Here is a 25,883-nt window from a genome sequence, read left to right as displayed (position 1 = left end):
CCCAGGTTCTCAACACACGGAGGACACCAGGCTGTTTCCCTCCCCAAGCTCCCGGGGTGATTGTAACAACTCATAATTCAGCGAAGTACTGATGTAGAGCTCCTAGAGAAAGAATTTATGCCCAGAACTTAACCACTTTCTTGCCAAGTGAGGGAAGTCTCTGGGCCTCAGTGTCCTTTTTCTAAAATAAGATGGTGGGAACACCACCACCCACTCTGCTCAGCTTCCAAGGACTTGATGAGAAGCAGATGAAACAGCAGTGTTGAAACTCATGAAACCGTACGGTGCTAAGCAAAAGTTTCCTTATTATTGTTTGGTACTGTAAACATGGACCCACTTAAGAATCGTTTCATAGAGAAATTGTCAATATCATTTAGTGTTTTTTTTATCTTGGCTGGAAAGCACCTACTGTTGGAATACAATTCTGCTTCTTCCTGGGCACTGATGCTTACACAGAGAGAAGGAGAGGTAGAAGCCACAGTGTCCAATGGTGGGAAAAGTGATTCCAGAGCAGAGCTTAGAGGCACTCTGAGGTGTGATTTGCAAGGCCAGTTCCTGTGGAGATTCTAGTGCTTGTCAAAATCATTTCTGGAATTAGTGAGGCTGGTCCAGGAGCATGGCTAGGCTTTGGGTCTAGATGGGTTTGGGCCTGGACCTGACCTGCCTCTCACTCACCAGCTGTGAGGCGATGCCCCACTTTCCCTCTCTGAGAGAGCTTCAGTTTCCCCCACCCAAAAGTGGGAGAACCATTGTCTATGCCTCACGAGGCTGTTGTAGCCGTCAATCAAATGATGCACATAAAGGACTGGGAACAGGAGAGCACCTCTCCCCACCTCCACCTCTCTCCATGTGGAAAAGCCATCACCTGTTGTTTTGGAAGGGACACTTTTGACATCTGCCAGCAGCAGGTTTGCCACTAGAGCGTCTTGCCCACAGTGACTGACATGACCTTGGCTTTGTCTCAGACAGGAGAGTATGCCAGGCTGCAGGCATCAGAGGCTGGCACCTGGTGCGTAGACCCTGCATCAGGAGAAGAGTTGCTGCCTGGCTCGAACAGCAGTGCCCAGTGTGAGTGGCAGCCCCTCCCAGCATGGCTTCTCACCTCTTCTGTGGGGCACTGAGCGTGGAGTCCAAAGAGCTGGCTTCATGTCCTAGCTCTGCCTCTTGCATAGCAGTGGGGGCGCAGCTGCTGGCCTCACTATGCCTCAGTTTTCTCATCTATGAAATAGGGGCAATACTCCCCCACTTCTGCCGGTTCTTGGGAGAAGCAAACGTGGCAGGGAGCAGGCTGTGCTTTGTGTCTGAGAAGTGCAAACTAACATTGGTTCCCATCAAAGGGGGTCCTAGGGCTTTGGAGGGCTGGGCGGATGTGTGGCCCTACAATCCAGTTTCCACGGTGAAACCCAGGTGATGTCCCCAAAGGATGATATGCAGATGTCCCTCTTCTGCCGAAACACCACAAATGCTCCCATTCCCCTCGGGGCCATGCTCGAGCTCCCTGGCATGACTCGAGGGCCCTACACGTCTTGCTCTGGTGTGTCTTTTTCGGCTTCTCGTTCTTCTCCATCAGTTGTGCTTCAGGGTGCAGGTGTGATAAATTCTGGTCAGACTTTTGAAAAATGAAGACACTTTCTTCCACCTGGGCCTTCAGGCGTTCTGGCTGTGCCACCTGCAATATGTCCGTCTCTCCCCTCCCCACCCCTTACTTGACAAATTTTTGCTCAGACCACACATCTGTCCCTCCAGGAAGCCTCTGCTGGCGTCTGTCTTCCTCCATAGGCTCCTACACTGCACTATTGTTGCCTTTATTTCACAGAACTGTACCTGCTCACGTACTTGTTAACTCTCCTTTAAGACTCTAAGCTACTTGAGGGCAGGAAGTGGAGGGGAGACAGTACAGAGCTGAGCCAGGCCTAGTCTTTGCCTTGTTGTCATTCAACCTCCTGGTGGGGAGGCAGCCCCAGACCCCTGGAACACCCTGCAGGCAGGTGGACTGAGGGTGGCCGTGGGTGGTGGGGAGGGTGATTGGGCATCTGAGCAGGGAGTGGTCACCGGGTCCCCAGCTCATCTGGCTTGTCTCTGTGTCAGGCCCAAGCCTCTGCAATGTGCTCAAGAGTGGAGTCCTCTCCAGGAGAGTTAGCTCAGGCTATGTCCCAGCCTGCAGGGAAGAGGATGGGGGCTTTTCCCCAGTGCAATGCGACCAGGCCCAGGGCAGCTGCTGGTGTGTCACGGACAGTGGAGAAGAGGTGCCTGAGACGCGCGTGGCCGGGAGCCAGCCCGCCTGTGAGAGTAAGTCATGACCCCCTGGGGGAAAGACAAGGCCTGCGTATCTGTTCTTTGATCCAGACTGAGTGAAGTTCTAGAGAAGCTGGGAAGGCGGGGGTGGGAGGGGAGACAGGAAGTGCAGGAGGGATGGAGTTGTGGTTGAGTCCCTTCGTATGAAAACCTACATCTACTTCCTGAAGACGCTTCTTCTGGGAACTGAAGTCAGAAAGAGCCTGGGCAGGGAACTTCTGGAACTGGCACCTCAAGAAGCTTGGGGGCTGTCCTGCCCAGGAGTTTTGGGTCTTATTCTCTGTGTCCTCAGATGGGGAGAAGGACCGTGGTTGCAGGATCTCAGTGTCATGGTTCCATCCTCACTGGGGCCCTTCAGGAATCTGTGGAGGTGTTGACTTGTTTATTTTTATTTCTAGTTTAAAAAATTTAGTGAATGTCAAATATTGAAATATATATCCCATCAATATATAGAATGTTGAACTATATTGTTAAATATTAAAATATATTGTTATCAGTTTTTAACCTTTTATTTCTCCAATCTGCTCAAGTCACAGGACATTACAGTCATTTTTAAATTTATGTGAGCAAGTGGGTTAGACTATCTGTGAATTTCTTTTCAGGGCAGGAAATAGCGACATTGCAAAATACTTATTACAAATTGGGGTGGTGGGTATGGCAGAGTTGCAAAATACTGTGCTAAATGATTCTGAGTTTGCCGCAGTTGCCTTTCTTTTGATGTTCTTATTCTTTCTTTATTTTTATTTTCTAATCTCTAAGCAACATTTTGGAACTGCAGGGAAATTTAATTAGGTCTAGTGATGCTTCTGGTTGGTATTTGTTAAGAGATGGGAGGAGCCTCAGAAGCAGGGGTGGGAGGGAAGAGTCTCTCCACTCTCTTTGCGGGGGCTGCTTTCTAGTTTTGTCCGTACTCCTTCCTGCCCTGAACCTGTGCTGTGCCCAAGGCTCTTACCACACACTGTTTCCCCCAAGTCCTGTTTTGCTCCCCTCTGCATGGGGCCCTGCTTCGTCCGCATCTTTGTGACTCTCAGCTGCTATTACCATGCAGGATATACAGTAGGTGCTCTGTAGATATGTATGAGTGCAACTGCCCGCCCTGTGCTTCTGAAATAAGGAGAGAAGTGAAGGATCCACCTTAAGTCAGACAAAATCAACATTCAACTTCCAGGTCTAGGAGTGGTCTGCACTGAGACCCAGGACACAGACCGGTGTGGTCTCCTCCAGGAACATGTCTAGAGCACAGCTCCTTTAGCGCTTAGGAAGACTCTGTGTGGCTTGGCCATGTGGGACTCCATGATATAGCTCCTGTGTACAGATTACCTGTTCAAAGGTGCTTTTCACATCCCTTATCCCAGTTTTTGCCTTCCAGCAATGCAGGTAAATAGATAGAGGTCTCCTATCTCCCCATTTTTCAGATGGCAGAGCTCAGGCTCAGAGAGGTTCATGAACATGTCCAAAGTCACACAGTTAGTAAGTGGAGCAGCCAGGATTTAACCTGGAGTCCTGCTGATGAAACCCTGTGCTTTACAGCTGTAAGGGCTTCAGAAGAAGACAGGAGGAAGGCTCCAGAAGGTCATTTAGTGACCTTCTTGAATGAAGAAAGAAAAAAGATAAGTATGTCCAAACGAAGAGCTTTGGCCTCCTCTTCTTATAAGGGAGCAGTTCTTCATTGGCTGAGTTGTTTTTAAGACTGGGGAGCTAACGTTTGTAAAGGCTTCATCGTGGGTTTGGTAGGTGCTCACCTACTCTTCTGACCTCACTGGCCTTTGGGATTGGGCTGGAAGTCTAGGAAGATTCCTAATTCTTGCCGGGCATGGCAGGCCACTTCCGCCCCGTGCAGGTGCAGATGGGATGGGCGGTGGTGGGACAGCCAGCATTGGTCTCTTCCAGTTCTACAGCAGGGCAAGGGAATTTGGGCAAAGCTGAGCGATTTAATATAATTGGTAATTTGGGACATTGCCCAATTAAAGGGACCAGGCTCCTGGTCATGTGATCAGGAACCAAGAAACACCATTCATTTAAACACAGGAGAGTGGAATAGTCCTGGGGTCCTGGAGTTGAGGCCAGAGGCTGACCATGCTCAGTGCACCGGGAGGATGGTGTTAATATGAGACTCCCAAACCTCTTCCTGCTGACTCACTGCAGACTGTGATGGAGAGGCAGGGGGCAGATAGACAGATTTGAATGGCAGCTCCACCACTCACTTGCCAGGTGGCCTTGGGCTGGTCCCCTAATCTCTCTGGATGTCAGTGTCCAGGAGATAGTAGCTATTTGAGTCATTATTAGCACTAATTAAGACAATCTCTGTAAACTGTTGAGCACTGGAATTACTAATACACTTAATAAGTACATATTATTACTATTTTTGCTGGTATTACTTAGGGGCTGGACTTGCACAGATACCAAGTTGCCTCTCTCTGTATCCAATGTCATATTCATGCAAAATCCTGCCTCTGGTGGGCATTAGCCTGGTAGCTCAGAGCACAACACTTGCTGGTGTTGAGCTTTGGGTGGCAAAGTTAAGCTCTCTAGGCTTCAGGGGCCTCATCTGCAGGACATGGCTGATAACAGTCCAGCCCCACAGAGTTGCTGTGAAGATGGAGTCAATGCCTGGGAGGCCCTTGGGCAGTCCTGGCATACGGAAGACAGGCAGTGCTCGCAAGCTCTTGTAAGATGGCAGGTGGGAGTGAGCAGGTCTGGCTTCTAGTCCAATCACCAACCCATGTCCCCAGGTGAGCCACTTAGCTCCCTTGAGCCTCTGTTTTCCTCATCTCTAAAACAGCAATAAGGGCTCCCAGTGGTATAATTTTGAAGGATTTCATGAAATTAAAGATGTGAAGTGTACTCTCTGAGGCTGGGCCCACTGTAGGTATTCAGTTAATTTTGGTTTCTGTACTTCTTCCTTCTCTCCTTAGCCGCTCTTCCCTGGCTGTGAGGGCCAGCTGGGTTGTTCCACAACCAAGGAGTCACTTCATTTCAGTGACGTGGGGAATAAGGCTGTGGGAAAACAGGTCTGCTGGGGAGGGTAGGAGTCCTGGTAAGAGAAGCGTCAGTGTCCTAGGTGACATTTGTGACCCCAGGAGGAAAACCCCTTTCTAGTCAAATCAGATCGCTCACTGGCCCACTTCCAAAAGGCAAGGGAGAGTAAAAAAATTGAAAATAGGAAAACCACAGGTGCAGACCATTCCTGTGGGATAAGAGGGGAAACCTGTATTCGCTGAGATGGGAAGGATGCTTACACGCTCATTGACGCCCCACTTCTTACCTATGTACACACATGCATCTAGCACACTGGTAGAGGACGTGGATTCTGGGGCAAAGATAATGGGGTTCAAATCCTGATTTTTCTGTTTACTAGCTGTCTGACCACAGAAGAGGCATTCAGCCTCTGTGTACCTCAGAATTGGTGTCCGTATAGGGATAATGGGACCTATCCCATAGGGTTGTGGGGAACATTATATGAACTGATATTAGTACAGCTCTTAATGGTGTACCTGCCACGTACTACACATCCCGTAGTAGTTTTTAAGTAAATACTCCTACTAGGAGGTAGGCATTATTGCCATCTTCATCATTTAATGGGCGAGGAAACGGTCACAGATGCACTAATTAATTTGCTCTAGGGCCCTGAACTAGCGAATATTAGAGCCAGGATTCACAGCCTGAAGGCTGGTCCAGAGCTCACAGGTAAACTCTTGCCATCCCACTTACACTTGGGACTTGGTAAAAGACAACTCAGGAAGCCCACTGCAAATCGCAGTGCAAAATCTTGGCCAGGGACCATTGCCCTTATCACAAAAAAAGCCCAGGTTTGGTTCTGGAGATCAAAATAGGTTATTCTTCCTCTTTGAAGCCCCTGAATACCCTCATATTCCTTACAGACTGCAGATTTTAAGGCATATACTGGTCAAAAGACTCTGCCTGAGTCTGATAATGAATGAAATATCTAATTGGTGTGAAATTGTCACACTGAGTATTTTGCTCTTTAATTTACTCATTTTCCCATTTACTTAACTCATACTCATTGAGCTGTGTCTGGGGCGGCTGTGTGCCTTGGCCTGGGTGAGCAGAGGAGAGGTGCCCTCTTTTTCCCTGTGGACTCAACCCATGGGGTGACCAGCGTGCCACTGATTAGAGGTTCTAACAATTGACAAAAGGAAGGTCTGTACCCGGTGGCCTGGGAATTCAAAAGAAAGAAGAACTAAGTCTGCCTGGGAGAACCACGACAGTGTTAGAAAACGGAACGTGTTGAGTTGATATTTGAGGGTCAAAAAGGAATCTTCCAGACAGGAGCAGGCAGAAGGAAGGCTTGGAGGTGTGTTCAGGGAGTAATAGATATTCCTGGAGGCATTGGGGAGCTGGAGGAGATGAGAGGGAAGAGGAAGGCAGGCTCAGCCTGCACACGAGGGAGTTGAGAGCTGATATTGGGCTCTGGCATAATTTCTCTGCCAGCAGCGGGGACTGGGTGGGACGTGGGAGCAGAAAGGCAGGAGGTGAGGCCTAAATGCAGAAATCTGGCATAGAGTGTTTGCTGGTAGTTCAGGCAGAAGATGAAGGATGTCTAAATGAGGGTGCTGGCGGTGGGAACGAAGAGATGTGGAGCAGGTGTGAACCGTGACCAAGACAGAGGAGACGAACCCTGCAGGAAGGCCACTGGGTTGCTGGCTTGGAATGGCTGGGTGGCTGGTGGTACTGCTCCTTGTGCCTGGGGCACTGAGGCAGGGGCAGCAGATACTAAGTTCAGGCCTGGACGGTGAGCTTTGAGGTGGAGAGACCAGGTGGTAACTAATTGGCTTTAGAGATGAGAAGAAGCTCAAGAATGCCTGAGCTGGACATGAAGCTACATGAGGCATTCATGCTTAAGTGTCTGTTAAGACTGAGAGCAGATGGGCTCATTCAAGTAGAGGGCAGGACAGAGAGGAAGGGGAGCAGGCCCAGGCCAGGCCCTGAGAGCTTGACAGGTCCAGGGAAGGGGAGAGGAGGAGGGCCCAGTGTGAGTGAGAAGACGACGCCCACAAACAGGCGTGCTCAGTCCTCCCGAGGCTGGGCAGGTGCCCACCATGGCTCCACTTTCCTTCTCCCAGGCCCACGGTGTCCGCTGCCGTTCAACACGCTGGAGGTGGTTGGTGGAACAATCCTGTGTGAGACAGCCTCGGGCCCCACAGGGGCTGCCATCCAGCAGTGCCAATTGCTGTGCCGCCAGGGCTCCCGGAGCGTGTTTCCAAGGGGGCCGTTGATATGTAGCCTGGAGAGCAGACGCTGGGAGTCACAGCTGCCTCAGCCCCGGGCCTGCCAACGTGAGTGGCCTCAGGGCGTCTATCCTGCACCCTGCTCCCTCTCAGGGCTAGGGCTGGGACTGAGATGTGGAGGTGTGGTTGCTCCATTTTCCCACCCGAATGTAGCATGTTCATGGTAAGCCAGGTGGCACCAAGAGATGAGAGAGAGTCCCATGGAGCATTTGCTTCTAGAAGGAGCAGATGTCCTTCACAGACCGACCCCTGGAATTAGGCTTTCTTTGTGCCTTCTCTGGAACCATCTGCTCCTTGAGAGAATTGGCATCCTTCCAACTTTCTCGGAATGTCCTGGATTCAGGTAAAATACTGGGCAGGTCAGTGCTCCAACAGCTGTATAGGTGGCTGACATGCTCAGAGCTGCTCTCCCAGCCTCTAGTGACCCTGCGCCATCAGCCTCTCCCCAAGACCACCTGGACTTCCAGAGCTAATGCCTGGCTTAGCAGGGGGCCCTGGACACTGCTCCAAGTAGGGCATCATCCTGATTGCTGGAACCTGTGTAAGTTTCGGCCCTCTTTCCCAGTGCTCTGACCAGAGCTCCTTTTGCCTTGTCACACACTGAACCCACTCTGGGACCTGGCACTTGGTCCACCCAGTGCAGTGGGAAGGGAATCTGGGAGGGAGACCAAGATCCTGGGACTGTCAACCCTAATGTTCTCCAGAATTCTTAACATGAGGTCTTAACATGAGGGAATCTGGGAGGGAGACCAAGATCCTGGGATTGTCACAAGGCTCTGGGTGGATGCCAGAGTGTCAAGGAGAACATTTGTTGCAAAGCACTCTGGGCTATAGAGCGTGCCTATCCAGAAAATTCAAAATGTGATTTGGATAAATAATGGCCTGTCACTTTGGCTATGCTGAAATCGAGACCAGGATGGTCACAATTGACCCTAGAGCAAAGGACTTTGGGGAAAAGAGGCACAAACCTTGAGCTCCTGAAGTTGAATGCAGGCCGCTGTGCATGATTGTTCAGGCTGTGCACTGAACAGCCTTAGAGAATGCCATTCACTCCCATCAACTATGATGTCTGTTCTTAACCTGAAAAACCATATAGAGTGGCCCTGTCTGTATGCAAGATGTCATGGAAGATTTTCCAAGGAGAATGTCCAGGACCCCAAAATGTAAAGCACCCTGGTTTGGAGGATGAGGCAGGACTGAGCTTTCTGTGAGGATGCACAGTAATTTCAGAGACAAGTTGTTATGCTGGAAAGTACTTAGACTCAGAATGACAATGCGAATGGCAGTGCTTGTGTGTTTCCAGCTAAATGAGGAAGGGTTATTTTTGCAGGGGAAAACCTAAATAAAGAAAATAACTCCTTAGGACTGTTGCCTCTGTCTGCTGACCTCTGGTGCTTGCCTGCAGGGCCCCAGCTGTGGCAGACCATCCAGACCCAAGGGCACTTTCAGCTCCAGCTCCCGCCGGGCAAGATGTGCAGTGCTGACTATGCGGGTTTGCTGCAGGCCTTCCAGGTTTTCATATTGGATGAGCTGACTGCCCGCGGCTTCTGCCAGATCCAGGTACGTGCCTGGCCTTCCCCACAGTGAGGGCTTGGACTGAACTCAGGGTTACCGTGTCAGAAAACCTGAGGGCTCACATTAACCTGAGGGTTTGAGTTCAACCCTCACTATTTTATCAATGTGCAGACTGATACCCAGAAATGGGAAGTAGTTTGGCCAAGGTGAATTACATAGCAGCAGAGGCAGAATCCATACCCATCTCATCATTGGCCATTCTTTCTACATAAAGATATCAAACATTTACTGAACACTTAATATGGGCATCCTGTGGTATAAATTAGCTAATGCAATCCTCATAGGGACTTTATTATTATTGCTATTGTGCATATGAGGAAAATGAAGACCAGAGAGCTGGAAGACTTGTTCCAGAGTCATACAACCAGGAGAAGGTAGGGCCAGGCTGGCTGACTTGATCACAGAGCTGTGATCACCATGTAGCACCTCCACCACCCATAGAGAAAGAGCTTGGGAACATGGGGCAGGAAGGCTAAAACCTCACGGTGTAGTCTGTGCACCACAGTGTTAGATGTGTTTCTTAACAAACCCGAGAGGAGGCATTATGGATCCTCCCCAGAAGAAGAGAATATTGGATGCCACCTGGAAAGGCATCCCACCGTATAAAATAGAATTTTTCAGCTGTGTAACATATGAGGGCTTTGGTTAGTTGAAGTCACAAGGGTTTAAAGAAGGAGTCTTTAAAGGTTACTCAGTTAAATAAATCATTTTTTCTGCTCAAAGTTTGTTAAATCTTCAGAGCAACTCATTTTTGGGACCTCATGTTAAGAGCTTTGGAGAATATTAGGGTTGAGCATCATGTAAATTATTCAAAAAATAAAAAAAGAATTTTGGAGAACACACTTTTTACAAAACAATACACAGAGATTACTGATGTTAAAACAAACAGAGGCATGAATAGACTTTGTCCTTTTATTCAAGGAAATACACTCACAACAGTGTCAGTGATGCCTATTCATTATTGGGTGCCGTATTTGTGGTGCCGTGCTAGAAGCTCTACATTCTTTGCCTGTAATCATCACAGCACCCTGCTTGGTGGGTATCAGTAGCCTACAATTTACAAGTGAATTAACTAAACATAAGGTGAGTTAGTTGTCCAAGATTTCTCATCCCTTAATAAGTCCCGGTCTATCTAGACCAAATTCATTGATTCATTTATTCATTCATTCATTGACTCATTCCTACATTTAACAGATATTTGAGTGCCTATTACAGGCTAGGCACATATTTAGGCACTGAGGATAACTGAAGGTAAATAAAGCCAATACTAGTTAAAGTGGTTAGGACAGATTTTAATCAGGAATATATTATTGCAGTGGAGAAAAGAGTTCATCATGAACTGAACGCAACCTCAGTTTGTGCAGAGGTGACTGGGCATTTTAAAAGGAGAATGAGGGAATAGGGGTGGTAAACAGGGGGTTCAGTAGCATCAGGAAAGCGAAAGATTAAAAAAAAAGCAGGAAAGGGAATTAGTCCATGTAAAACCCATCTGGGTTTGCTAACTGGTACTATTGCAGCCTCCCACAGAGGCTGGAGACAGGGGCCCCATCTTCAAGTGTTTGCTGGAACTAACAGTGAATTCTCTTGGCAGTCTTAAGTTTTCTAGACAGGCACTTTAAGAGGGGCTAGGGTCTTCCCAGGGGTCTGGCCTTGAGCTGTTAGAAACAATGTTAGTGCTTGTTCAAGTCTTTTGAGGTCAAGGCTGAGGTCTAGTAAGAGGGCTCAGAGGAGCCCGGCTAGAGTTTGGTTCACGACAGAGTCTTCAGGATGCAGCAGTGAACGAGATCACCTCTTTGTTCTTTGGGGAGATGGCACTAAACAAGTACCTGTCAGGGAAGGGTAACAGCTAAGAGGGGAAATAAGGCAGGCTGGGCCTTGCTTGAGAGGGAAGATGGTGAGATGAGAGGGGTTTTACATAGAAAGGTCAGGAAGAGGCCTCCAAGAGGTGCTATTGGAAGGGACGGGAGTGAAGTAAGGCTGAGGGCCTGTGAGTTCTGGGGGAGAGGAACCCCTGCAGAGGAAATAGAAGGTCAGAGTTTCTGTGATGGGTACATACTTAGTGTGAGCCATAAAATTGAGGGAACCAGTATGGGTGAGCAGAGCAAAAGAGGGAACTGCAAATTGGGGTGTGCATGTTGAAAATGGCTCAAGGCCTTGTTGGCTGTGGCTAAGATGGTGAGTTTTATTCTGCATGTGATGGGACATCACTGAAGTTGAGAAAGTGACAGGATGATTGGAGTTTTACAGTTTTCTTCAGCTACTGTATAGGGGGTAGACTTTGAGGGGTTCAGGGTAGGAGCAGGGGTCCTCACTGAAGCCTGGGGCCAGGCAGCAGTGCAGAACATGAGAAGCAGCAGGAATCTTGACATATTGGGACCACAGAGCCCACAGGACTGGGTAGTAGGTGATGCATCATGGGAAGATGGAGGTGTTGAAGATGACTAAGTTTTGGATGCAGGGAATGACTGAAGACATGTGTTTTCAACACGGGGAAATTAAATCCCATGCAGAAAGGAGTAAAATGTTCTGTAATTCAGGGGATTGGAGAGCTGAGGACCATGCTGAAGACAGAGATAAGGTCAGGAGGAAGTCGGGCAGGGACCTAGTCCTAATGGCTTCCTAAACAAGGTGTCAGGGTATGACCATGAGACAGAGAGCTTCTAAGGTCAGAGCTTCTAAGAAGGGAGTCATATTCTTCAGAAGGAAGAGATGATACATAGACTTTCAAGTCAGATAGATCTGGCTCCAAACCTTGGCTCCAGCACTCCTACCAGTGTGACCTGGGCCTTTCCCAGGTTTGGCAAGTCTCAGTCAGTCATCTGTGAAATGGGGTTAGGAAAACCCACCTTGGAGGGTCAGGTTAAGTGAGATAACATACAGATCCAAAGCTCTTTCTCTTTACCCTCTATTGAGAGCTAAGGAGGTTGTTAGTGGAGTTTTGAATCCCAGCTGTACCACCTACTGGCTGTGGGATCTTAGGCAGTTTCTCAGTCTCTCAGAGGCAAATTCTCCATCTGGAATGTGGGGTAATGAGAGTCCCAACTTCATAGACTTGTTTTGGAGATTAAACTGGCTAATATGTTTAAAACACTTCACACAGGGCCTGATGAATAAAACATGTTCAAAAATCGTGCCACAGTGCCTTCTGAGAATACTTCTGGGAATAAGCCCCTGGCACACAGCAGGCTCTCATTAAATGACAACTATATGAACACCCCACATCCATGTTTTCACCTTCACCAGGGGTGTGGCACTGGGTATGACACGTAGTAAGGTCTGGGTGCCATGGCCGTTGGGATGGATGGCATGCTGACATTCAGGCTTCGCATGCATTGGGCCCCCGGGGCCGACTTTCAGGGCACTGTCTGCATTCTGAAGAAGGTAGGTGAGGCCTTTTGTGGTGAAGACTGAGGGCCAGGGCCACATCAACTCTGAATTACTCATTGGTGACAGAGTTCACTTTCCTTCTAGAACCCTCCATTCACTCTCTAGGCACCCAAGTTTTGATAAACTGACTTCCCTTTGGGCTTTATATAAACTTTCTTGGAATTTACGTTTTGCCATCTTCTGAATTCTTGTGTCCCCCCGAAATTCATATCCAAACCATAATCCCCAACATAATATTAGAGGATTTTGTGTTGGGTCATGAGGGTGCAGCCCTCATGAATGGGGTTAGTGTCCTTATAAAAGAGACCCCAGAGAGATCCTTGCCCCTTCCACCATGTGAGAACACAGTGAGAAGACAGACATTTATGAAGAGAACCTTCACCACATATGACTGGCATCTTGATCTTGGACTTCTCAGCCTCCAGAAGTATGAGAAATAAAGTTCTGTTGTAGACACCCAGTCTGTGGTATTTCATTATAGTCATCCAAATGCACTAAGATACCCTTTGAAAGAGGCTGATATGAAGAGGGAGAGATGTAGCTTGTGTTCAACCCTGGACCAAAGCCTGGCACTGTCATTGGGCTAACAGGTCTCTCAACCGTCCGTCTTTCTCCCCAACCTTGAGGAGCCTGCAGTACATCACTCACAGACATTCAGGGGGCACAACTCAGCCACACTTAGGCTGGGAGGAGAGACCAGGCTGCGTAGTCAACATTGAGGAGCTGGTGGATGCTGTAGGGGTTCAGAGGTGTCCCACTGAATGTATGTATGGTGAAGACATTTGCAGAGTTGGCTAAAGTTGTTTCACCAGTGAAATATGGTGACTGGGCTTTGGATGCATGGAGTCCTGCTCTTCCTCCACTTATACCTCTGTACACCATGTGACCAGGGCAGGTTATTTAACTTCTCTGAATCTTGTTTTCCTCAGATGTGGAAAAGGGGGTCACATTCCTTGACCCCCTGAAGTAGGGTTGGAGAAGGATTGAAGGAAGTAACATAAGCCAAGTTCTGGTTCCTGGTGTGGACCCAACAAAACTAGCTTTCTACTCTGTGTTCTTGAGCTGAAAGTGTCTGTCTTCTTGTAGGTGAAGACTTTTGGCACCCCGGTTTCCGTTCCTGTCTGCGACAACTCCTCTGTGCAGGTGGGATGTCTGACCAGGGAGTATTTAGGAGTGAATGTTACATGGAAATCACGGCTTGAGGACATCCCAGTGGCCTCTCTTCCTGACTTACATGACATTGGTATGTTTTTCTGTGGTGGTACTTAGAATAAGCTATGCAGCCTCTCTGAGTCTCAGTTTTCTCTTCTGCCAAATGGAGCTAGTGAAGAAGCCCATGATGTCTTCCTGTGAAGATTATAGGGAGAGCTAATTATTTAAAAATATATAGTAATCGATAGAGTTCTTGCCAATCATTCACTAGAGTTAAATAATGTCAACAAAGAGCCTGGTTCTGTGTCATGAACATCTTCTAATACTTCTCTTGATTTTCTGCATGCAGAGAGGTGAAACAGAATGTGTGAAGGGGACAGCAGTGTGGGCTGGGGAAGTCTTTATTGGTTTTTAACTTATGTCTCGTCCACTTTCAATTGTAAAGCGTTTCAGACCACTTATACCATTTAAAACAGGGCAGTGATGATATGGATGAGTCAACAGAGGAGAGAGAGAAGAAGAATGGATTTTATGATAGCTACTGTGGGCATGTGCCATGTTCAGCTCTGAGCTTTCTGGCAGGGTGGGAAAGAGCCCGTACATTTATGGCAAGAGAATGAGAGGCAACTCCATTTTCTCTTCCACCATCTGGCGGCCAAACATCCAGGGGCGGGATTGGCTGGAGTTTGCCCTCTGTTCTATGAGGAAGAACTTCTGGAAAATGTTGCCAGGAAGGAGACTGCATCTCTATCATTCACTAGTTCTCAGGATCATAATCCTCTAAATAATAATTCAGAAGCATTATGAATTCTCTGGGAGCCCCAGCACTGTGAATTAGGGGCCCCCTTCTATCTTTCTCCAAAGGGAGTCTGGATAATATGGGTATGTTGGGAGCTGCTAAAGCATGAGATGTTTATTGCTTGTTTCAATCTTGAGGCAGCGAGATTGGAGGCCATGGGCTGGCTCTACAGTAGCCTGTTACAGACAGAATGTTTGCTGTGTGCAGGGATCTGCCCCAGCTCCTGGCATGGTGTTTGCCTGCTTTCTTCCTAGGAACTACTTATCATTTGACAGCTGGAGCCCTCTCAGTGTTTAGCTAAACACTGAGGCAGAAGGCCCCGTTGCCTCTTCAAGTCCTTGCTTTCTTTTTGAGTGGCCACTTCACACGCATTCTCTCCTAGGACCCTCACCTAGTGCAAAGAGAGCCATTCCCAAGCCATTTTTCAGATGGGAAAACTGAGGCTCAGTGATGTTCAGTGCCTCATTAAGGGTTGAGGCGGATGAGTATCTGGATCTTGCACCTTAGACTAGTGACTGAAGATGTGATCTCCTATGCCAATGTAGGTTGCATTGGTGCCGCAGAAATGGCAGGAGCCAGAAGATCTGGACTGGAGTCCCTACTTGTGCTTCTGACTCCTGGGTGACCTTGAGTCAGTCCATCCCCTTCTCTGGGCCTCAGTTCCTCCCTCTATAAAATGAGACACCACATGATGCCTATGTCTCATTTCAGCCTGGATATTCTAGGCATCTCTGCCCCCTAGATCCTCCCTGGCCCTTACAGAGAACAGTGGGGGTGACCTCTACCTTATCCTGTGTCTTACAGAGAGAGCCTTGGTGGGCAAGGATCTCCTTGGGCGCTTCACAGATCTGATCCAGAGTGGCTCATTCCAGCTTCATCTGGATTCCAAGACATTCCCAGCAGACACCACCATCCGCTTCCTCCAAGGGGACCACTTTGGCACCTCTCCGAGGACATGGTTTGGGTGCTTGGAAGGATTCTACCAAGTCTTGACAAGTGAGGCCAGTCAGGACGGACTGGGATGTGGTAGGTCCACTCTCTCTCTGGACGTCTTCTGTGGAGCCGTGTAAGGCTTTGGGAAAGGCCACCTCAGCACTGGAGAGAGGCTACTCTGGACATCCAGGGCTGAGAATCATCCATGTAGTTAATGGATGGGCATTCATCAGCCCAGGGCTTTAAAACTCAGGGAAAGTGGTTCCTGATGGAGGTTCACTTGTATTGCTCTTGCTTTGCCTGTAAGTAGTTTGGGGGCCATTCCTAACGGGAATGCGATGCAGATTCCTTTAATGGAAGTTGTATTAATTTCCTGTTGCTACCATAGTAAATGACCAAAAATTTTGTGGCAGAAAACAATACAGATGTACTATCTTACAGTTCTATAGGTTTGAATTACAATGCAGGCATCACTGAGCTAAAACCCAGCTATTGGCAGGGCCCGCACCCCTCCTGGAGGCCCCTGGGGAAATCTGTTTCCTCACCTTTTCCACTTTCTTGAGGTTGTCCACATTTCTTGGCTGGTGGCTTCCAAAAAAACCAACAGTGTTTTTGCTTTCTGACCCCTCTTCCCTGGTCACATCTCCTCTGACTCTCTTTTACCTCCAAGGACCTTAGAACTACACACAGCTGCATGATTCAGGATATTCCCCTTATTCTGAGGTCAGCCAATTAGTGACCTTAATTCCATCTGCACCGGTAATTTCCCTCCTTTGCCATGTAACCTAACATATTCACAGACTCTGAGGACTGGGATATGGATATCTTTGGGGGGACCTTTGTCATGTCTACCACTGAAGATTCAAAGGTCTCCTGATGAAAAGCCTTCCTCCGGCCGGGCGCGGTGGCTCAAGCCTGTAATCCCAGCACTTTGGGAGGCCGAGACGGGCGGATCACAAGGTCAGGAGATCGAGACCATCCCAACATGGGCTAACATGGTGAAACCCCATCTCCACTAAAAAATACAAAAAACTAGCCGGGCGAGGTGGCGGGCGCCTGTAGTCCCAGCTACTTGGGAGGCTGAGGCAGGAGAATGGCGTAGACCCGGGAGGCGGAGCTTGCAGTGAGCTGAGATGCGGCCACTGCACTCCAGCCTGGGCGACAGAGCGAGACTCTGTCTCAAAAAAAAGAAAAGCCTTCCTCCTGTGTGGGGTGAGATAGACATTTTTATGGAGCTAGAGAAAGAGAAGATGTTTCTCAGTTATTTTTTTTTCAATTATTTATATTGGTCGCAACACAAAAGTCAAATGACCTTTCCTTTTCTGAAATCTATGCCAAATTGTAAACTCCACATTGGATTTAAGATACAGCTAAATCCTAACACAGAAAACAGAAAGACAACCACTTCCCACTAGCATTTATGGAGAATTCAGCAGTTCAAATTCACCTGCACAAACATTTAACTCTTACAGTAACCCCTGGTGGCAGGTCCTTTCCTCATTTGACAAAGAAGCTGGGGTTCAGATTAAATGAGATTGGACATCTGTCATGCCTGGAGTGGGGCTGACACAGAGGAGGGACTCTAGCTCACCTAACTGGTTAATAGAGGGTGAGTAAGCCCAGGTGTCCTCTGGGACCAGAGCCTGTGATCTTTCTTTCCATTCTGTCAGAGCTGCCCAAACCAAGGGGACGAGAAATAGAAGCAGGAGTGGATGGTGACACTCCAGGGTGGGTGAAACAGGGTTGTGAAGAGGGAGAGTCACATAGAAAGCACCTGCCCCCATGTTGACAGACTATCGTGAAAAGCCCTTGGCTTCAACGCCTGATGTTGAACTAGTAGGGGTGAACATGTGTGTGTGGTGTGTGTATGAGTGTGTGAGTGTGTATGTGTGTTGGTGTATGCATGTATATGTGTGTGAGCACATGTACATACATGTGCATGCATGTATATGTGTATGGTGTGTGTATATGTGTGTGATGTACATATGTATGTGTGTGAGTGTGTTTGTGTTTTTGTCTGTATGAATGTGTATGATGTGTCTATGTGTGTATGTTGTGTGTGTGCATGTTGGGAGCAGGGGCTGCAGGAGCCTGCTCTCATAGCTGCCCCAGGTGATGTACCATGGGGGTCTGGAAGCAGCCCCAGGAGGTTTCTTGGCCTCAGGGGTGCCCTCTGCAGCCAGAGATGGAGGTAAAGGGAAGGCAGAGAACCTGCGTTGACTCTGTGTCTTCAAGGAAGTTCTACCCCTCTGGGTGTCTTCCTTTCCATCCCCCACAACACACAGGTAAAATAAAGGGGCTGGCCTAGAAACCTGGTCCCAAGGTTCCTTCTAGGAAGCTCAAATATCAGTTCCTGTCAACAAGGAGATGGGAGGGGCCGCTCAGCTCAACTTTGCCTGAAGGGGAAAGAGTAGGGCCTGGGAATCAGCAACTGGCATCAGGGCACGGGGCTTCCTAGGGCCCCTGTAGGAGTCACAGGATGGGGCGCAGGGAAGAGACTGCATGGGAGACCTTGCCCAGGACACGCTTGGACTGGAACAGGACTCAGCAAACCTTTCCTATAAAGGGCCAGATGGCGATGTTTCAAGCATTGGGGGCCATACCGTCTCTGTCTCAGTGACTCAACTCAGCCATTGTGGGGAGAAGCGTATGGCTGTGTTCCAATAAAACTTTATTTACCAAAACAGAAGGTGAGCCGAATTTGGCTCATGGGCTGTGGTTTGCCAGTCCTGCTCTAGATAAACCTACACTCATCTTCCAGCTGCTGCAGTCTTTAACTGACTCCAAAGGACTTGTCAATCACACCACACAGCCCCATCCCCTTACTCCTAAGGGTTGGAAAGATCCAGAATGGAAGTCTCATAAGCAGTACCAAAAGCTCTGAATTTTCTTCAGCATCAGTTCTAGTACCTGTCCCTTACTGAGTTTTTGATATGTGTGTGGCCTTACTAGCATTTTACCGTCCAGAGACTCAGGTGTTATTAATTCTGTCTTATGCACGAGGAACCGATGGGCCTATAGTGCTACACAGCATTAGGAAACTGCTCTGTGAAGTCAGGTGGACTCGGGTTCGAGTCCTGACTCCAACACTTTCTCATTGTGGATCCTGGAGAAAGTCCATTGTTCTCACTAGGCATCTTCTGAAAAATAGGGATAATAATACCTATTGCATGGGGTAATACCTATTGTTGTTTAGATAGCATGAAATAATGCAGAGCACAGCACTTAGTAAACTCCTGGCAAATGGTTTGTTGTGAAAATTGGCAGTGCTGAGATCTAAATCCAGCTCTGTCTGCCTCCAAGTTCTTTGTTCTGTCTTCTGCCTCACACATCTCCCTTCTCAACAAGGAGGTTCTTGGTGAAATCACACCGTCTCATTCTTATATCTATTCTTATTGGCACTTTTCCCTCAAAAACACAGCTGTGATATTACAAGGCAGAGCACTGTCCTGTGGCAATAAAGCAGATTTCTCTGTGTCATCCTGGGGGAGGGCTAATAGGATGGCCCCTTCGGAGGGCAGTGACTCAGAGGGCTGGTAGGAAAGTCCATCCCTCGTGACTCATGTAGGCACAGCAGCCTTGTTCCAGGGAATTGGCGATGGCCAGGGAGCAGAGACTGTGTTTGCGTCCCTGATGGAGTCACTTTTGTTCACCCTCTTGCCTCAAGCCAGCTATATGGATTCTCCTTGAAATTACCTGCTGGCAAACTTCATAGCAGATTAGTTTATGAAGGAGAATAACTGATAAATTATCCATATTTTTTCATATTCTATTCTGGATGATATTAACTTTCACTCATTCACTATAATTTCTTCTAATAGAGCTGGTTCCCTATGGATTTTTTTCCTGAACCAATTATGCCTGCCTGCCTGCCTTCCTTTCTCCCTTCGTTCCTTCCCTCCCTCCCTTCCTCCCTCCCTCCCTCGCTCCTTCCTTCTTTCCCTCCCTCCCTCTCTCCTTCCTTCCTTCCTTCCTTCCTTCCTTCCTTCCTTCCTTCCTTCCTTCCTTCCTTCCTTCCTCCCTTACTTTCTTTTTTTCTTCTTTCCTGTCATTCATCCAAACTTTCAAAATATTATATGCCATGTTACACACTCAGAGAGAGGCAAAAAACAAAGCTTCACTCTCAAGGCAGTCACAGCCTGGTTGGGGAGAGGTCAGTGAGTATTCAGCTGGTCATCCTGTGAAGAAGCCTGTTACATCCCAGCCAGGGTGGTCAGGGAAGGTGTGCTGGGGTAGGAAATGCTGGCGGAAGTCTTGAAAGGTGAGGAATCGTTGCTCAGGCAAGAGCAGACAGAAGGTAGTGCATGTTTGTACACGTGTGTGCGTGTGTGTGTGTGTGTACCTGTGCTGAGGGTGCTAAAGTGAGGAAGAACATTCCAGAAAGATTGGTATAAATGCAGGGAGTCGAGAAGTTGCAGACTCTTTGGAAACGGTGCTCATAATTTATACAGCTGGGGAATGGGGTGCGTGGGGAATGTGAGAGGAGGTGGGGCCAGAGAGACAGGGACAGGCCAGGAGAGGCCTTGGAGCACAGCAAGGGGAGTGGGCTGGAGATGGGACTATGGAAGAATATTAAGTTGGAGAGTGAAAGGACCAGGTGTGGGCTGAGCCACCTTCTGAAGGGGTGAAGGACCTTTACGGTTCTTCACAGATGTTTTTCTTCAGCAGAAATGCGACTGTCACTATTGGGGGGTTTGTGGACAAGGGTTGGCAGGAGGGGTGGCTTGACCCTAAAGCTTTGTGAGACTCTCAAACTCAAATAGGTATAACTGTCTTATTTTATTAGGCTGGTGCAAAAGTAATTACGGTTTTTGCAATTTATTTTAATTGCAAAATAAATAAATAAATAAATAAATAAATAAATAAATAAATAGGCTAAAGGATTTTCCAGTGATTTCAAGGGATTTAACTGATGGTCAGCACCTATTGGTGGCAGTGGACCCAATGGTCTTAAGAGAGCCCCTTCTCCTGAGGGAAGGTTGACAGTAAGGCAGCCGTGGTCTCGTTCTGACTTAGAAACGTGCTCTTTTGGGTGGAAAAGACTTGACGTCAGAGATGGAGAGAACCGGTGGGAGGAAACAGCGCGTGCATTCCCTGAGCACAGACAAGAGTTTGGGACCTGCGGGGTTTGCAGTAGAAGTTAAGTCCCAGCTCTCTCATTTCTGCTAGTTCCCCGCACCTCGGCTTTTGGAGGCTGGGCAATGTAGGCTGGCCGAAAGGCTTTTGTTTTCTTTCAGTGGTGAATTTGGAGGCCACTTGAAAAAAGGCCACAGTTCTGGGGTTGAAATGCTAGAGATAATCATCACCAACTTGACTCATAGAAGTAATGAAACTCCACTCTCGGAAGGAGGATATTAATTGCTCTGGGCAGACCAAAAAACACACTGTTCAGTTTCCAAAATGTGGCTCGAGTTTCTAATTTACTCAGAAATGCCAGCTACACACGCAGACCAGAGATAGTAGTTGCTAAATCAACATTGGCTCCATCTCAGTACGTCCCACTCAGTGGTACTGACTTCTCTGCCAGAGGGAGGTGGCTGGATTGGTAGAAGGAACAAAGACTTTGGTTTGGAGATGAGTGAATGGAGCTCAGATCTCACCTCTGACACCTCACTGCTTGGCCAACCTTAACCTTGAGCCTCAGTTCTCTCTAGCCTGATATGGAGATGATAACTTCCTCATACGGTTGTGAGAATAACACATTAAAACTTCTGCACTGCGCTTGGCATATTCTATAATTTTAATTTCCCACTGCCCTTTGCTGAAAAGCATACTAGGAAGTCATGCATGGATGTCTGAGGCTCTGCTTTCTCAACTGTGAAATGGGGATGAAATACAGACTTTCCATGGGAGTGATGTATTAATGTATGTAACAGGGCGATAGACTAAGTGCTGCCAATAGTGGCCGGGATTTTAGCTTCCACCTTTTACTGGGTAAAAGCTCACTTCTTCTGGAAGTTATTGGCAAACTCTCAAGAACACGACTCTGAACCAAGAAACAAAGTAAAACAACCCCCCACTTTATTTTACCCATATTTGAAATCCCTGTCTGACCCTGTCATCTCCTACTAGCATGTCACTTCCTGGACAGCAGGAAGCTCGCCTGACTTCCTCACAGCTGCTTCCCTGCTTCTTAGAGTCTGACACACAGTAGGTTCTCAGTGGACGTTTGTTAAATGAATGAGCTCTTGAACTGGTTTGAGGATTTCCTGTACCCTGTGTGTTCCGGGATTGTAACTGTGAAGCATGTGTCTTGATTTTTAACATCATTTCTCTGTTTGTTTTTTTCTAGTTAAGTGTCCTGAAGGAAGCTATTCCCAAGATGAGGAATGCATTCCTTGTCCAGTCGGATTCTACCAAGAACAGGCGGGGAGCTTGGCCTGTGTCCCATGTCCTGCGGGCAGAATGACCATTTCTGCCGGAGCTTTCAGCCAGACTCACTGTAAGTTCTGTGGGGTGCTTCTTTGAAAGAGAAGACCTGCAATGAAATGGAACACAACAGGATTTCCCAATCTCTGCACTATTGACATTTTGGGACAGATGATTCTTTGTGCAGGGTTGGCCTGTGCCTGGTAGGATATTTAGTAGCATCAGTAGTTCTCAGATGCCAGTAGCACCCCTCCCTAAATTGTGACAGTCAAACATGTCTCCAGACATTGCCAAATGTCTCTTGGGTGGAAATGGCAGGGAGAGCAAAATTACCCAGCTGTGAGAACTATTGAGTACACAACATAGTAATCAAAGGGGTCACCGTCTTTGAATACTTACCCACTGCCAGGCTCTGGGTGGGGCATTTTACCTGTGTTGCCTCATTCAATACTCCCAATACCTCTTCCAGTATTAGTAGCCCAACTTTTACAGACAAGAAAGCTAAGCTTCCAAGAAAAGAAACTTAGTCAAAGTCACTCAGCTAATGGATGACGTAACTGGTCTTTGATCTTGGTTTTATCTGATTCTGAAACTTCTGATTTTTGTAAGTCAACCTTATCAGATTGAAAAATGGAAGATATTTTCCACCTATAGTCATTACTGCTATGTAGCTCATCTTCCTTTTCTGTTGCATGAATTTGTCAGGACTGTATGTACGTGTGGCCTTCCCATATGTCACGTGATTTCACTCGACCTATTTACTTAATAGTCCCCTGGGTATTGTTGGGTTTTTTTTTTTCCTAGCAAAGACCCATAACTTGCATCTGTTCTTGTTAGTCTGAAACTGTGTCAATGTGAGGGAAACTGTTGTGCTTACAATCTAAATGATTTCTAGAATTTTTAAACAAGTCATCAGAAAAGATCAAGATACTTTGCTCAGGGCAGTTTCTTGGTCAGGAAAGCAGTGGTAATAGAACAGTAATTCCAATAAAATAAAAGTAAAAGGAATTTTATGGGCTGGGAGTCAGGCATTCTTCCTGGAGAATAAACTCTTCACTGGGAAAATAGAGTGTCTTTGACATCTGAGCATCACCCTCAGTTTGTGCACAGTGACTTGAGTACTTGTAGTTTGAGATGACTTGAAGTGCTATCAAAATACCCGAGAAGCACTTTCTTAAAAGAAGATTAATGTAGTGTGCTGAGCCTTGTTTACGGAGGGGATATGACAGAAATGTCAGGGAGTAGAGGATGCAGGTTGAGGCTTGCGCCAGCCAGACCAGGTTTGATCACCACTGGCACTGTGACCTAGGCCAAGCCACCTTCCTCTTCTGAATGTCAGCTCCCTCATGTATCAAATGGAGTCAATGATACCTCACTCACAGAGTGGTAATAAAGGGTGTCTTAGGTTAGGCTGCTATTGCAAATTACCCTACATTGGGTTGCCTAAACAACACATTTATTTCACACAGTTCTACAGGCTGGAAGTCTGAGGTCAGGGTGCCCATATGATTGGGTTCTTGTTGAAGGCTCTCTTCCTGTTTATGTTCTCACATGGCCTTTGCTTAGTACATACGCAGAGGAAGAGACAGAAAAATCTCCTATTCTCTTCTTTCTAATAACGGCATTAACCACATGCTGCACCCTCATGGCCTCATCTAAACCTAATTACTTTCCAAAAGCCTCACCTCGAAATACCATCACACTGGGGATTAGAGCTTCAATATATAAATTTGGTAGGAGAAGGACATAAACAATCAGTCTGTAGCAAAGTGAAATCAAAACGTTTAGCATAAACAATAAGCATTTATTCCCCACCCATTTTGGGGGTGAACATTGACTGCATTTTCATGCAGTAGTAGAGGGCTGTGTTGAATCATTGCCATTCTCCCAAACACCTTCCCTGAGCAGTGGAATAGATTTTAGTGAATGGTTCTCTAGGATCAAGGTTGGAGTCTGTGCCAAGGATCTGTTCATACCTAAGAAACTTCTCTATGACTCATTAACTTGCATTGAATTACCAGGCCTGTGTTCTTAAATGGAATTGTACTGAAGAGAAGCACAGGGCAGAAGAGTCTGCCAAGTTTTAAATAATGCCAGGAGATTACAATATTTCTTTGACTTCCTTTTGGTGTTAGGTTAGCTTTTAGAATCCCAACTCCTCTATGTAGTTCATGTCTCTATTATTGATCTTACTCATACTTTTCTCCTACATTTTGTAACTTAGCTGGTTCACTGGACCATGTTTGAGGTTCTGCTGATAACTCTTCAGCAGAAGCAGCTCTTCATTTACTTGTTTGTTTATTGATGTATTAATTCATGTATAGCATGCAAAATATTCTATTTAAAAATAGCCTTTGTAACCTTCCACAAAAAAAGCTGTTATTAGTCAATGGTGAATCACATAACCAATAGTCTGGAAATATAGAAACTCAGATGTTATGAAATCTCTGGGCTGCCGTAAAATATTATCTTTCACCTACTTGCCAGACCTGGAGAACCAAATGAAGGTATTCCCTTTTAATTTCATTCATCCAAAAATTATTGAGTACCTGCTTTCTGCCAAGCGTGTAGTAGGTATATATTAAATAAAACAAGTGATGATAAAGTCCCTGTCCTCAAGGAGTTTAGAGTCTGGCAAGGAAAAGAAATGTATAAGCATATCCATGTGATGTAATGAGTAGTATAGTGGAGGTACATGTTAGTTACTCTTACAGCAGCTTGTGAGAGGTCTTGAAAGACAAGGGGAGATTAGCTAGGGGGCCCAGTGGGGAAAGGTCTTCTAGGAAGAAGAAACAGCTTGAACATGGATATAGAGTTATTCATCTATGGATCTGACTAGCATTTATTGACTTTAGGAGGAAGCTTGTTTTATGGGTCAGACATTGAGCAAGGCATTTGGATATAATGGTGAGCAAAACCATACGTGGTCTCTGCCTTTCTGGAATGTCTAACGAGTGGGAGGCAGACAGCCATCAATCATTAATTCACACAGATAAATGAGAATTGTAACAGTGTGCCCTGCTGTGAAGGAGAGGGTGGGTCCCTGTGATAGCACGTAACATATGGGCCTGACTAAACTGGGACATCCAGAGATGTCTTAGTCCATTTGGGCTGCTGTAAGAAAATACCATAAACTGGGTGACTTATGAACAGCAGAAATTTATTTCTCACAGTTCTGGGGGCAGGAAAGTCCAAGATCAAGGTTGTCAACAGATTTGGTGTCTGATAAAGGTATCACAGATGGCACCTTCTCACTGTGTCCTCACATGCTGGAAGGAACAAACGAGCCCCCTTGGGCCTCTTTTAAAGGGTACAAATCTCAATCATGAGTGTTCCACTTTCATGATCTAGTCATCTCCCAAAGGCACCACCTGCTAATACCGTTGCACTGGGCTCTGGGTTTCCACATGTGAATTTTGGCAGGTGGCACCCATACATTTAGACCATAGCAGGAAGGCTTTCCTGAGACAATGAGAATTAGGATGAAAACAGGTGAATGGTGGAGAGTTCACGCAGCAAACATTGGGAGAGCTGTGGGCCAGGAGATGGCCCAGATGAGCAAAGTCTGTGTTGGAGCACATGGTATCAGAGAGATTAGATTGGTGTATTCAGGGCATGGAATGAAGCAGGTGGTTCGTGAAGCATGGGGTGTGTGTGCAGAACTTAGGGTGGGTGGTGGCCAAATTATAGGGGCCTTATCAATCAGAACAGTGGGGACACTGAAGAGTTTTAAGCTGGAATGTCTGAGTTAGATGTGTGACTTGGACACCTTGTCAATGACCCAGAGCCTGGGAGTAGGAGTGGGGTGATTCCAGAGGCCCATCATTGATGACTGTGTCAATCTATTGGTTCTAGGTGTCACTGACTGTCAGAGGAACGAAGCAGGCCTGCAGTGTGACCAGAACGGCGAGTACCGAGCCAGCCAGAGGGACAGGGGCAGTGGGAAGGCCTTCTGTGTGGATGGCGAGGGGTGGAGGCTGCCATGGTCGGAAACAGAGGCCCCACTTGAAGACTCACAGTGTTTGAGTAGGTGCTGGAGGTGAAATCAGTCATGGTTCCTGGGGACTGGGGAGTGGTCTCAAGGGCTTTTTAGAAAGGGTGAGAAGCTGGAGGTGCATTTGTCT

The 25,883-nt window shown here is 47.2% G+C and overlaps 1 protein-coding gene across 2 annotated transcripts in view; it reads left to right on the top strand.

The window, feature by feature from the left end:
* LOC105492833 (thyroglobulin) overlaps window positions 1-25,883 on the top strand; it is a 273,233-nt gene that overhangs the window by 32,544 nt on the left and 214,806 nt on the right. For both annotated transcript variants that reach the window (XM_011760101.3, XM_011760100.3), the window contains exons 15-22: window positions 966-1,068; window positions 2,089-2,289; window positions 7,380-7,592; window positions 8,950-9,104; window positions 13,593-13,749; window positions 15,262-15,483; window positions 21,683-21,832; window positions 25,615-25,785. In XM_011760101.3, coding sequence (XP_011758403.2) covers window positions 966-1,068; window positions 2,089-2,289; window positions 7,380-7,592; window positions 8,950-9,104; window positions 13,593-13,749; window positions 15,262-15,483; window positions 21,683-21,832; window positions 25,615-25,785 — 1,372 coding nt within the window. The remainder of the gene's footprint in view (window positions 1-965; window positions 1,069-2,088; window positions 2,290-7,379; window positions 7,593-8,949; window positions 9,105-13,592; window positions 13,750-15,261; window positions 15,484-21,682; window positions 21,833-25,614; window positions 25,786-25,883) is intronic.

Source organism: Macaca nemestrina, chromosome 8 (genome assembly GCF_043159975.1).
Source record: "Macaca nemestrina isolate mMacNem1 chromosome 8, mMacNem.hap1, whole genome shotgun sequence".
Taxonomy (NCBI): Eukaryota; Metazoa; Chordata; class Mammalia; order Primates; family Cercopithecidae; genus Macaca; species Macaca nemestrina.
This window is presented reverse-complemented; position numbering and strand designations above follow the sequence as displayed.